At 44.1% G+C, this 13,547-nt stretch overlaps 1 protein-coding gene across 1 annotated transcript; it reads right to left on the bottom strand.

The window, feature by feature from the left end:
* Positions 1-1,039: 1,039 nt before the first annotated feature.
* TMIGD1 (transmembrane and immunoglobulin domain containing 1) lies at positions 1,040-11,626 on the bottom strand. Its single transcript, XM_087826554.1, has 5 exons — positions 11,545-11,626; positions 9,278-9,556; positions 5,823-6,101; positions 2,095-2,198; positions 1,040-1,084 (listed from the first exon to the last, which is right to left on the bottom strand). Exons 1-5 carry the CDS (start codon positions 11,624-11,626, stop codon positions 1,040-1,042), a joined length of 789 nt encoding a protein of 262 aa, XP_087682680.1.
* Positions 11,627-13,547: the final 1,921 nt, after the last annotated feature.

Raw genomic sequence — 13,547 nt, 5'->3', positions numbered from 1 at the left:
TGAGATTATATCCTTCCCTTTTGAGTCCTCAAATATTTCTTTTATAAAACAAGGGTGAAAGTCAATGATAACTGGTATCTTTTTACAGGCTTCCTTGGCAACTTAAAAAATGGATCACTCTGAGTTGCCCCATAACTTTTTTGGGGTGGTGTTGCACTGATTCATGAAACCCAAAGCTCTGCTAATCTCCTACCCAGAAGAATATATTCTAAATGGTAAATGGTTTACCTACCTTTTCGGAACAAATTTCAATGAACATACCCTTCTTCGAGGGGAGGACATAAAGTCTTACTTTTCATTCTGAACAGTTTTTCTCCCTAAAAATGTTCCCCAAGAAGGATATCAAATTAGTCATAACAACTACTGTTTAGTGCTTAATGAAACACTTCTTCGTAACCTCTGACAATTTGACAGGAGTGGATTTAATAATAGCAATAAATACAGACGGGACTACATAAATCAAGGAGGTCCTGTTGCACCCTTCTCGCTGTATTAGCCGGCATCTCAGCCTCCTCATCTGAAATGAACCAAGACATGAATTATAACGACGGTCGTAACAATAAGAAAAACATTCAAAATTAAATTCATACTTTTGGAAAGAATGCCTTTGTTCTTTTTTGCCCACTGCCCGCTTTACACACGCTGGAGCCAAGAGAACAAAGGAGGCTCCCAAGAGGAGGCAGGACGTAGGATGAGGGCTCCGGCTTCTGACTTTGTCGGGAAGGAAAACACAGCAGCGGCCTCCCCTCGGGGAAGCCCCTCAGTCATTTACCCTCCGTGGGGCCATAAAATGCAGTTGCACAAGCATTAGCCCAACGTTGTTTAAAGAGAGAGTAGGCTTAAGACCAAAGATAGTCTCAGTTCTCGGCGACCTTCCAAACGGCCTCACCCGTCTGTCTTACTCTAAAGAGGAGGCAGATTCTCCCCCACCCTCTACCCGCTGAACCCCTTCCCATCCCAGCACCTCCCATTGCAGGGGGAGTTTGCCCGGGATGGGCTCTAGGATGCTGCTTACGGCAGGTCATCCGGCCCAGAGTACTTACAGAGCTGTTTCTCTCTGAGGATCTTCACCTTTTACGCACAGCTAAAGGCAAACATAACAAAGGCAATGAGTTTTCTGGCTTTTTAAAGGCCCGTTAATCAACATTTTAAATGCATCGAGGTGGCTCAAGGAACAGGAAACCCAAATGTCTGATCATCTCTGACCTACCAAACTACACACCAACACAGAGGTGGCTAGAATATATAGCCACCTCCGTACTGGCCCAGGCCTTAGTTCTTTGGCTACATTAATTATTTTTATTAAACGTAGAGAAGATGTAATTCTTAATTCAAAATGCTTCCAGGATTCATATGTAGTTGCATATTTCTTGCTTTGTTCTGTGGTGATTTAAAAAATATTTTTTTTGGAGAAAAAAATTTGCTTTGGATTGGAACAGGGGGTGGGTGAATTTCTTCTTGGGAGAGAGTGTTGCCCTAAATAATATCCAGTTACCATATGTTTCAGGAAGAACGGCTTTTGCTGGATAAGGACCTCAGCCTAGGCCACACTCACCTTTCTTGAGAGGCTTTCTGCCATATTTGCCTCCCTTTGGCGCTGGATTAACCCTGGAGTCAAATGCCTGGCACTAACCTATGCACCATGCTAACCAGCAAGATTACCCATTCAGCAATTCCAATTCCAGCCCACCATAGCCGGGGGCCACGGGGGTGCACTCAAAAGGTCAGCAGCAAGTGCCTTCCTTTCCATGCAGGTCCGTGAATCCAGAGCAGATGCTCCTCTATTTATTTATTGAACTGAAGGCACCACCACAACAATAAAGGGAAATTTAAAAGGAAGGAAAATCAGCCCCAAATCCCCTACCCCAAACACTATAGCAATTTTCATTCAGGTCTTGTCCATATGCCCCTCCATTCTTTGTAAATCTGTACTCACAATATACCATCGATTTTTATCCCCTTAAGCAACTTCCATTTTAGACCACATGGTAGAGATCGTCCAAGGATGGCTCCCAGCGCTAGTCACTCATGTAGCTGGTTCTTGGTCTTTATTTAGATGACTTTTTTACCTAATAGCTTAGAACACTTAGATACCTTCATTATTCTTTGTCTTCTGGCAACCAGTCCGAAGCACAGCGTCAGAAAGACCACAACGGCTGCAGCAATAATGGGCTCTATGGGCACAGTCGAACCTCTGTCTGTTGGAAACGCAAACACAGCACGAGAACTGACATTTACGTGCTTCTGATATGTCCCAGCCATGGTGCCTCGCACTTTAGCTATACCATCCTCTTAATTAAATCTTCCCAACGATCCCCAGAGGTAGGTATTACTGTCCCCACGTTACAAGCAAGGAAACAGGGCCCTGAGAGGTTAGTTTATGTGTCCAACGTCACAGAACTAGTAACGTGCAGAGACGGGTTGTGAATCCATTCCTCTGTGGAAGGGTAGATTTTGGTAATATGAATAACTCCCCCAAAGCAGGTAGTCGGGACATTCTGTGCTTTCGTCATCCATAATTTTTGCCGTGCAGAAAGCAGAAGTAGGCTGAAGTCCATGGTTTCTCCCGCCTTTTGAAAAGTCCAAAAGATATCAGGAGGTGCCCCAGAGAGGGAAAGGGAGGGAGGAAAGTGTTAAGGGCAAGAAGAGATAAGGTGAAGAGCTCACTGGACTCAGGGGCGAGAGGCCTGTGGGCCCCAGGAGCTACACTGTGATAGTGCCCCAAGCAGGTGACAAGACATCCTAGAAGGTGGCTGCATGGTGCCCCGAGGCAAGTAGGACTCTAAGCACCAGCCTTCCCAGCCTCGGCAAAGGTTTTCATTCCTTTCTAAATGACATGGAAGAACAGAGAGTCTGTTTCTAACTTGGACTAGGAAGGGGTCAGCAGCCACCGGGACAGCCTGGAACTGAACGCCCATTCCCTTGCTTTCTGAACATCAGATGGGCTCAGAGCTGTTCTGCGCATCAGGCGCCACGGGCACAGCTGGAGGAAAGGTGGAGCGCTCACTGCGATTGCAAGCTCTCTAAGAGCCTATGAAAATATATTAGAACTTAAAAAAGTTTTGGTTCTAAAATGTGAAGAGGTGGCAAAATTATTCAAAATTAATAAATGTTTAAACATCTATAAAATGTAACTTTGTGTCAACTGTAACCTATTAAATAATAATATTGTTTAAACCTTAAGAACCACATTAATGATTTATTTATGATAAAATTCAAAATGTACGAAAGTCATAAAAATTCTTTCAAAAGTATATGGAATGGGCTCCATATTACTATGTTTGCTATGCTATGGGATGAAACTTGCAAAACAAAGGTATTTCAAATAACCCCTGTCTAAGCCCCTAGAATCTGATGCCACCGTAGGAGGGGAAAGGCTCCAATCCTGGTTAAGATAACATTTTAGGACTTCAGAGTGTACTGTTTATTGTACAAGTGAGTTTGTGGAGAGATGTAGTCAATAAACATTTACTGAATGACCACTGTGTGTTAGGTGTTATGCTGGGCCTTGCAAAAGAAACAGGAGGGACATGGAAGGCTTCTCCCTTTTTGGAGCTCATGTTCTGGTGGGGAAGACAGACATTAAACAAACAAAAACTACAGATTGAGATAAGTCTTATAAAGGACTCAGGGTCGTGAGATAGTATAGGAGGGGAAGGAAGAGTCTCTAGATAAATCTAATTTCAAAGCCCAAGCCCTATGTGCCTCGAGACTATGAAATAGATTTTATTTCTCCATAGTTGTATGACACACTAACCAATTACCTTTTAATCATTTTCTTCTCCATTTCTGTCCAGTTCCTGCTCAGGATAAGTTTGGGAAGTAAATGGATTAAGAGTCCTTTACTCTTGCTCTTTGGCTGTTGCTTGAAATTATCCTCACGAGAGGGTGTGGGATGCACCAACCCTCTGGAGAAACTGCTCAGTGGGCCTTCTTATAAGCCCTGGCTCTGTAATTGCCAGCCCCGGGACGCACCAAAGGACCTCCACCTTTCTGGGGACCCCCTCTACTTGCAGTGCCAGGGACAGATGTCGAAATGGAGGGGAAGCAACAGCGGGACAATTAGGAAAAGAAATCAGAATCCAGGCACAGGTTGGAATACACTGAAGCCACGTGTAACAGCTTTCCCTCTGTGAACAAGCTGAAATAAACTGCCTGGCCCACTGGCTCGCTTTGGATTCCAATTTTCGGGTTACAGTGACTTTGGCAAGTGTAACTGCATCTCTCCCCTTGTCCTGTTTTGTTCTCTTATCTGTAACCAGACCTGGTGCTTTCCTCCCATGTTCCTATGGTAAAACAATCCCAACACGTGAGCCAAACGCTTGTGCCCGAGAAAAAAGATCCGTGATGTCCTCTGCAGGTTTGCATGGCCTCGCTGAAACTACCCCACCGAGCCGAGCTGCTGAGAGAGGCTCATGGCAAACTTGGCGTTTGGCCTGACCGCCAGCAGCAGAGCTCGGTGCTGCCAACAGCCAGCGACGAACGAGGCACGAAGAAATAAGAAAAACAAGCTGGTTTGGAAGCGCTCCACCCCAGGTGGCAGTCTGCCCACCTGAAAGCCAATTTGTCAAGCTGGCCTCCTGCTGGCCACACACGCTGTAGACGTTTTACGTGACATAGAGCAATTATAATTCCTTCTTAACCAAGAGGGATGACACCCCCCCCCCCAGTCCCTGCGTGTGGTCTTTACAGCCAGTTGGAATGGCACGGCCTGAGGCCCCTACCAACCGCGCTTTAGTGGTGCTGGGGGCAGACTATCACAGGCTACCGCTTAGTCTTAGCTTATTTGTGGGTTTGGTGTTTTTTAAAGCACGTCACCCCTGGGCATGTGTCCCTGTTCCGCAGGACAAATGACTGAACATGCCACGAATCACAGTGCTGGGCAGCCGCAGCTCTTCCTCCCCACCAGCCACGCTGTGGGTGTCCTGGACCCCCCGCAGGGAGGAAATGAGAAGCCCTATGGTCACGTCAGTCCAACACTTCTGGCAGCAGTGCCGCTGGCCTCCTGGGAACTGGCAGGGAAGGCAACGAGCGAGCAAATGACAAGATCTACGAGCCTGGCCGGCTTGTTGGGCTGCTCCCAGCTTATGGGCGGGCCCCAGACCATGAGCATTTTCTGCATCTGCTACACCGGGTATCTCACCTTTCTCTTTTTGTATGAACAAGAAATAGGGGGAGGGAAAAACACTTGGAGCTTCATTTATTCCTGTATTGCAGAGGTGATAAACCGGGGTAGATGAAGCATAAAGCCAGGAAAGAACTCACCCCCCCTCCAACTTCCCCCCAACTCCCTTTTCTGATTAATCTATACATCACAATTTCATAGTCAGGAGTGATCTTAGAGATCCGTTTTCGTATCGAGTCAACATCTTTCTTCACTGTGTGTTTCTGACTTCTGTTTGCCATTAGACTTAAAAGTCCAGTTCTTACAACCCTTGTTGCCCAGGAGAATGCATGGAAACAGTCCTCCCTAAAAGCTACCAGAATCGCCTTCTCCCGTATAGTTCCAGAAAAGGGCCTTTGCTCAAAAAGCAGTGTCCTTGAAGGAATGGGCATCATTCCCTTAAAAGGAAGGACAGGAATTCTTAGCGGAAAACTTCTTGAATGGGATAATCCTCCAAAGAAAAAAATCCTAGCTGCTCATCATAACTGTCTTCATCGTTTGCTGTCCCGAAAACTATTTACTGGGCGTGTATTCTGTGTTCCGCATCGTGCGGGATATTATTTTTAAAAGATTGGTTGGCATGCATTCTCAACAAATGCCTTATATGATTCAAAAAAATAAAAATAAAAATAAATAAAATAAATAAAAAGAGAGTTACCTTTGACAATGAGGTGAAAGTCCATCACCTTTGTTTGCAGAGGTGAGCGTGCAAAACAGCTGTAGGTTCCGTTGTCGGATTTCTTGACTTTGGCGATTGACAGTTGGAGAGACTCGCTTGTCTGTTGGACTTGGTGACGGTTTTTCTCTAAGTTCAGGACTCTACTGTCTCTGTACCACGTCATTTGAGCCTGGGGGTTGGATTGCACATTGCAAACCAGCTTCGCAGCACTGCCTTCCTCAACTGTCTGGAAGTCGTTTCCACTTAGGAGGGGAGGAACTGCAAGACTCAAGCATTTAGGTTCAATTAGCAGATGAGCAGTAGTTTAAGGTCAGTGTTCAAACTCTTCCTTCAGTCTAGCTCATGCAGTCGACCATTCATCTGACAAAAATTTATTGAGTGCCTACTGTGTGCCAAGCGCTGGGCTAGGAACCAGGGATACAATGGTAAATAACACACATCCCTTTCCAAACCTAATAGAACTTTTAATGTGGTGAAGAAGACAAACCATGAAGCAGATATATAATAATGAATCTGTACCAATTTATAAGGCTGCCCAAGAGTATAAGCCTTGAGTCTTGGCTCTCTGAAAATTAATATTATCAACCAATCCGTGCTAGTGTTGGATAAAACAGAATAACATTAAGAAAGGAGTCATCATAGTTGGTTCTAATTCCATGTACATCGCTTACCGTGACCTTGAGAAAATTACTTTACTGCTAAGTAACTACTCAGTTTCCTCATCTAAAAAATGGGCTCACAGCTACCTCATGAATTGCTGTGAAGATTAAATGAGATAATGCCTGGAAAGAATTTACCACGGTGCTAGTTAGCAATATTATTACTGTGGTGGTAGTGGTTTTAGCGCTCCTCGAAACCTCTATTTTCACATTTTATCTAACCACATTGGCCTTGGCCACATATTTACCATGCATAATTGCATTTCCTCAATAATCCTCTAGAAGGAATGCCCTCCTCCCAGTTCCAGTTGTGGCAACTCTGGCATCTATGGCAGGTGAGCGTGACTTTCTGAGTCCCTTGCATCTGTCTGTGTGAGCAGATCCTTACTTCCTTCATGATGAGGACAATTGTAGACCCATAGATAGTCGAACACATTTATCTGCACCAAATAATCCGGCCCGTATCCCCACCAGGCCTTTCCAACATCTACGAGGAGAAATGGCTGAGTTGACTCTCCCCTCTTCTCTACGCCCTTTGCATTTTCTGGCCAAGGTGCAAAAGAGTAAGAAAATGCTTGAAAAGTGAGCTGTAGGAAAGAGGTAAAGGCGGAGAAGGCGGGGAAAGGGAGCTTGTATAATCTGCACACTGAATAATTAGACCCTGAGTAGGCTGTGCTATTAATAACTCTCAGAAGAATGACATTTTGTTGCTCTTTGGAATGAGCTTGAATTCTGTAACCATATCCAACAAGGATGTTACATGTTATTCAGATATGTAGGAAGCTGCTAGAATATAGAACATAGTTGCCAAATATACCAGTTCCACCAGTTCCACAGGTCTTATTAGTTGTACCTTTTTATATAACTATTTAAAATTAATTTTAAGATTAACAACTACCCGTGAGTATTCTTTTTTTTAAAAAAAAAAAAAATTTTCAGGCCCTGGCCAAGTAGCTCAGTTGGTTAGAGGATCATCCTGATAAGCCAAGGTTGCGGGTTTGATCCCCAGTCAGAGCACACTCAAGAGTCAACTAATGAATGCATAAGTAAGTGAAACAACAAACAAAGAGATGCCTCTTTCTCTCTTTCTCTCTCTCTCCCCCTTCCTCTCTGTCTCTAAAATCAATACATAAAAAATAATAATGCATTTCAGACAAAGTTCAGGTCCTCCTTGACTCTACCCTCGTCATTTCCTGACTCCTGAGAGATACCCACTTTTATGCATTTGATATAAATCCTCGCATCTTTTTTTAAAAAGTAGTTTTTTTACATATAATGTGCCCATAGGAAATATATTGTATTGTTTTAGGAGGGTTTACATAAAGGACTTCATTCTCTCAGTAACTTGGATGTTTTTGAGATCTATCCACATTGAGTCACAGAGATCTAGCTCATTGCTTTTAAAATGCTATAGTATAATATCTGATTCTTCAATCATTTTATTTTGATGAGAATTAGGTTGTTTTCATTTTTAAAATGTTAACCAGTGCTTCAGTAAATACGCTTGTATTTGCCTCTACACACATGTGCATGTGTCTCTCCAAGGTTAACACCTAGAATAGAAATGCTGGGTTTCACAAGATAGGCATACTTTAAATTTTGATAGATATTGCAAAAGAGGGGGTCTCGATTTATACTTTCAGCAACAATGTATGAAAGAACCTGCTTCTGTCACGCTCTCCCAAATAGTGTATTATCAGCTGCTATTTATAATAATAATACTTTCTCAGGACCATGCATGCTATTCTTGTAATTCTGTGACCTCATTTTGATTTATTGATTGATGAGCTTGTATCAGCTTGTCACTATGAACCACTGACCAATTGTTGTTTTCATATGAGTTTAGCAACAACAACATTTAGGCAATTGCTATAAAGATGATTCTGAATGTGAATTCAGGCTGGAAAGCCAAAAATCATTTTTTAAAGCCACCAAATCGTATTGGCATGTCTGCCATGTCTCCCTTAAGAAGCTACAATGGGAAGAGCATTAGGTTAGGAGCCTGGGGATTTGTGTTCTGTTCTCAGCTCCAGCTGCGATCATTCTGGCCCTCAGTCTGAGCCTCGGTTTCCTCATCTGCCATGTCATAGGGATTACAAGACCTCCAAGGGCTCTTGAGAGCCTTAGATTCTATCAAAGTATGCAAGAGGAAGCTTGCTTTAAAAATCACATTTTATAAATTCATAGCAAATAAAAAAAACAAGACTCCTTTTTCCAGGAACGAGCAAATGATTCACTCTGGAAACTCAAGCTGCAGGTTGCCAGCATTTCCCAGAGCTGGATTCTTTGGCATTTTCTCCACCCTTTTATCTCAGGAGCGATGGCATCCGTTTTTCACAGAAAAGCTTGCTGAACTTGAGTCCAGAGCTCTTTCTACCAAATCAGACCATGCCATCGCCCTAACCCACATCACCCCTCACCCCACCACCTGCACCCCCCTCACGTAGAGTCAGCTTTCCACCCCAACCATGATCACCTACATAGAATCATCCGAAAGACCCCTAACACCATATACTTCCACCAGTGGGTTCCCCGTTCCTGCATCCCAGCCGCCAAAGAGCTTCATCTTTGGAGGTTTTAAACATGAAACGCCCTCATTCTTAATTTAGAAAATGAAAATAAAATTTCATATCAAGCTGGCAAATTTCAAACTCAGTGCTCACGAGGCCACATCAAGCAAATGTTAAAATGCACACACTCTCTAGACCCAGATTCCAGCTACCACTGAATGTGGCGCAGACGACACAGACGAGCCGTTTCTTTCCCCATACTCACACGTGACATTCAGCACCACTGAGACAGCCACCGACTGGTCCCTCTGCAGCTTGCAGGTAAAAGTGACTCCATTGTCACTTTCGCTGATGGAAGACACGCAGACGGCGCTGGAATTGACCGTGTTTTCAGACTTCAAATCCACTGCGCCCCCTTCCCGGTACCAGAGGAGTCCCTCGTCCCCAGTGTGGTTTTGAACAGCGCAGTTCAGAGATTCTTCGGAGCCAAGCTGAGTGTTCAGAATATAGTTCTCGCTTTTACCATTCACAGTTAACACAGAGCCTGGGAGTGCAGGAGAGACGCTGTTAGACAGTGACCAGCCCTGGCCAGTGTGGCGCAGCTGGTTGGGCTGCCGGTTGAACTCCTGGGCGGGGCGCATGTCCCAGGGTAGGGGCCCCGTCCCCCGTGGGGGGCATGCAGGAGGCAGCCGACCCACGTTTCGTTCTCACCTCAATGTTTCTCTCTCTCTCTCCCTCTTCCTTCCTCTCTCTCAAAAAATTGATAAAAAAATCTTTGAAAAAAAAGATAGAGTGAACCATCTAAATGACCATAAATGTTATAGCAGTATAAGGAAACACTTCGCAACAAATTAAAATATTCGTAGCAGCCTGTATGATCTTACAAGGAAAAGGGATTCATAATGCCTCATCAACTGAAAAAAGGAAATGCTTAAAACGATGGTCACCAAGTTTTGCTGCACGTTGGAATCACCTGGAGATCTTTAAAAAGGTTGCTTGTGCCTTGCTCCCAGCCCCAGACATTCTTATGAACGGATAGGAGTGCAACCTGGGCGTTGGGATTTTGAAGAGCCGCCAGATTACTCTAATGTGCAGTGAAGTTTGAGAACCCCTGGGTTAGAAAACAGTATGTACAGTCACTCCATTCACACACACACACACACACACACACACACACACACACACACATACAAAATTCTATCTGTATGGAGTAGCATTGATACAAATAGAGAAAAAAGTGGAGAAATACTTGCCAGATTGAACTTGTTTACTTCAAGGAGTTGAATGTAGCAAAGTAAGGGGGTGGGGGTGGGGAAATACAAAGGAAAAAAGACTATAGTAAAATGAAAAAAGTAGTTAAGACGTAGCGTGAGGCCAACAGGCAGAATGTAAATTGCATCTCTAATAATTACTATAAATATGTCAAAAATGCGTATGGCCAAAAGCTGACTTGAAAACATTCCTGATTAGAAGATGGAATTTGCTCTTCCATGTCTGATGTTTCCATATTGTGTTGGCAGTGCAGTGAAATACAACAATGTCGACACTGCTGTGATTCGCGGGATAGACAAGTTGTTGTGGGGCGGATGATCAGGATACATAGCACTTTGTTTTCGTCTCTCATTTTTAGAAATTCATCCATGTATAGGAACGTACCCAAATTTCGGTCCTTGTTTTCTGGGTTCAGAAGCAAGTAACAAAGGGTAAAAAAATGACTTTAGCCACCAGAAACTTGGCCCCTACGTAACAGTTGTGAATATAGCCTGTAAACACATGCCCTTTTTCTTTAAAAAAACATAAACTATTGGAAAAAATAATGAGATTGTTGCCTCGGTTTCATTTTTGTTTTGTTTTGCTTTTTAATCTGGAAGACTATACACCAAAATGTTGAATGGCTATGTTTGGGTGATGGGATTTGGAGAGATTTTTACCTTTATCCTTTTATATACTTCCCAATTTATTTTTTACAACAACTATGTGTTACTTTTCAAATTGAGGGGGAAAGCTACTTCCAGATCGGGGTGGGGAGCAAACCCAGGAAAGATTTTCGTGTGAGTGGTATGTTCAAATAAACACCGGAAGACTATTTTCGATACGATTAGTAATAACGCATTAAAATGTAGAAAAATTCTGGCTGTGGCTCTGGAGAGAATGAAACACTTCCCCCTGCTTATACTATGAGGACCTGCTATCTGCCACCTGCACTCTGAACCATACCAACCAGGTAGTCATTCCAATTTGGATTTTGGAGTTTTCCAATGCCCATCGATCATTTTTTTTTTTTTTTTAATATATCTTTCTTGATTTCAGAGAGAGGAAAGGAGAGGGAGAGAGAAATAGAAACATCAATGATGAGATACAGTCATCGATCGAGCTCACAACCCGGGCATGTGCCCTGACGGGGAATCGAACCCTGATCACCTGGATCCTAGGTCGACGCTCAACCGCTGAGCCACGCCCGGCCGGGCATCATGGATCATTTTTGATCAGAAAGTTTTCTTTATTTAAAGAGGCAAAAGAAGATAAACTTACTTGTCATTTCGTGTGGCAGAAATAAAACCACTGAGAGCAGAAGTCTGCACGTTTGCAGCAGGCCGCCGCCCCTCCGTGCCATCCTGAATGGGCCGGCGCCGGCTCTGCGGGGGGAAGAGTGCAGTTGTTCTGTACTTTGGGCCACACTGAGTTTATGAGCAATGCACTTACAGTAAAGTCCCAGGTGAGTCACCCCAGTTATAAGGCTACTATTTCTAGTTTTCAAACAATACCATTCTGGCTGCTAAGTTCAAAGTGCTTTCGGTTTTAAAACATTTTTAAAGCCCTGACCGGTGTGGTTCAGTGGTTAGAGCATCAGCCGTCCCACCCAAGGGTCTTCAGTTCAATCCCCCGTCAAGGGCACGTACCTGGGTTGCAGGTTCGAGCCCGGCCCCAGTCAGGGCACGTGTGGGAGGCAACCCATCAATGCGTCTCTCGCACATCGATGTTTCTCTTTCTCTCTCCCCTCCCTGCCTTCCACTCTCTCAAAAAATCAATGGAAAAAAATATCTTCCAGTAAGGATTAACAAAAAAAACCTCCACAAAAACATTTTTTAAAACAACAACAAAAAATCACAAGGAAACAGGCTGTAAGATTTCGGGCAGCTCTAGGGCATCCCTGGGGAAGGTAAAATCAGCCTTCCCTAGAGAAAGTGAACATGTGTCATTTTCACAGAAAGGGAAATGAAACTTGTTTCATTCTTAGACGGTCCCTACTTGAACAAAGTAAATCTTGTTTTGAAAGCCTCTCTTCGGTCATTATTGTAAAGTTGCTCTCTGCTAACAGAGAGTTTTTTGAAACTATTCCAAATTCGGTAGATTCAAACGGTTGGTACCTTAGGAAAGAGTCAATCGCAGCACCTCTGGCCTCTGGTCTGAAACCGTGTTAACCCCGGCTCCCCCCCGCTCTCCCCTCGTGATATTCCTTCCCCTTCGCCTAGTGTGGACTGAAAACAATGAATAATAAAGGCCGCCTTTTCTGTGCTTTGCTGTTGCCATCCCTCTCCCTAAAATATTTTCCATTTCCATCTAGGGAAAAACATGTATTTACGACTTCCTTGCCAGGGCACCACTGTGAACATAGTAGAAACACACATGAAATGCTGTCTATGGGACAGATCCTGTGCCAGACACTTTACACACATTATTTAAACCTCCGTTAAGTCCCTCAGGATGCTCATGAGGTCATTTCTAAAGGTTTGGAGAGATTATGTCATTTCTCTAAGATCCCAAGGGCAGTAAATGTCAGGGCCTGGATTTGAACCCAGGACTCCCGAGGCTATGCTCTTAACCACTCTGCTGCCTAGATTAATATTCTCTTTCTTTAAGAAGCTTCTGTGGCCCTGGCCGGGTAGCTTAGTTGGTTAGAACATTGTCCCGATAGGCCAGGGTTGGGGGTCCGATCCCTGGTCAGGGCACACACAAGGATCAACCAATGATGCATAAATAAGTGGAACAACAAATCGATGTTTCTCTCTCTCTCCCTAAAAAAAAACCACATAAAGAAGAAGCTGCTGTTAATCCCTCTAGTCCCTGACTACGCCACAGACCTTAGCAACTTGTCCCCATCCCAGGCCTGTCCTGACAGGAGCAAGTTTCGTTCCTGCCAGGCTCACCCCTTCTGGCTGATAAGCCTGCACCAATATTTCAATAAGATACACTTAGTACTAATATAGATTCTTTTGTAATTTTACAATGTTGCCAAGAAGATTTCTATGGCAGCGTTGTAAGAGCAATGATTTCAGAATTTGGTCACGAACGGAGAACGGAGTTTTCTCCAGCGCTGCTCACAGTAGGTGCTCGATAGAAACTGAAAGTTCCCTTCTTAAGGAGGAAGGTTGAGTTCTCCCCTTCCCTGCCACCCCGCCACGACGGCCACTTCTCAAAACGCATTTCCCTCGCTCCACACCTTTACCACTTACCTGCTGAGCTCTGGGAGGCTGGCTTCCTTGGCCAGTTGTTCCTGTGGCGGAGAACCCCGAATCCTTTCCCTGTTGCCATCT

The sequence above is a fragment of the Miniopterus natalensis genome, chromosome 17 (genome assembly GCF_054644295.1).
Source record: "Miniopterus natalensis isolate mMinNat1 chromosome 17, mMinNat1.hap1, whole genome shotgun sequence".
NCBI lineage: Eukaryota > Metazoa > Chordata > Mammalia > Chiroptera > Miniopteridae > Miniopterus > Miniopterus natalensis.
This window is presented reverse-complemented; position numbering and strand designations above follow the sequence as displayed.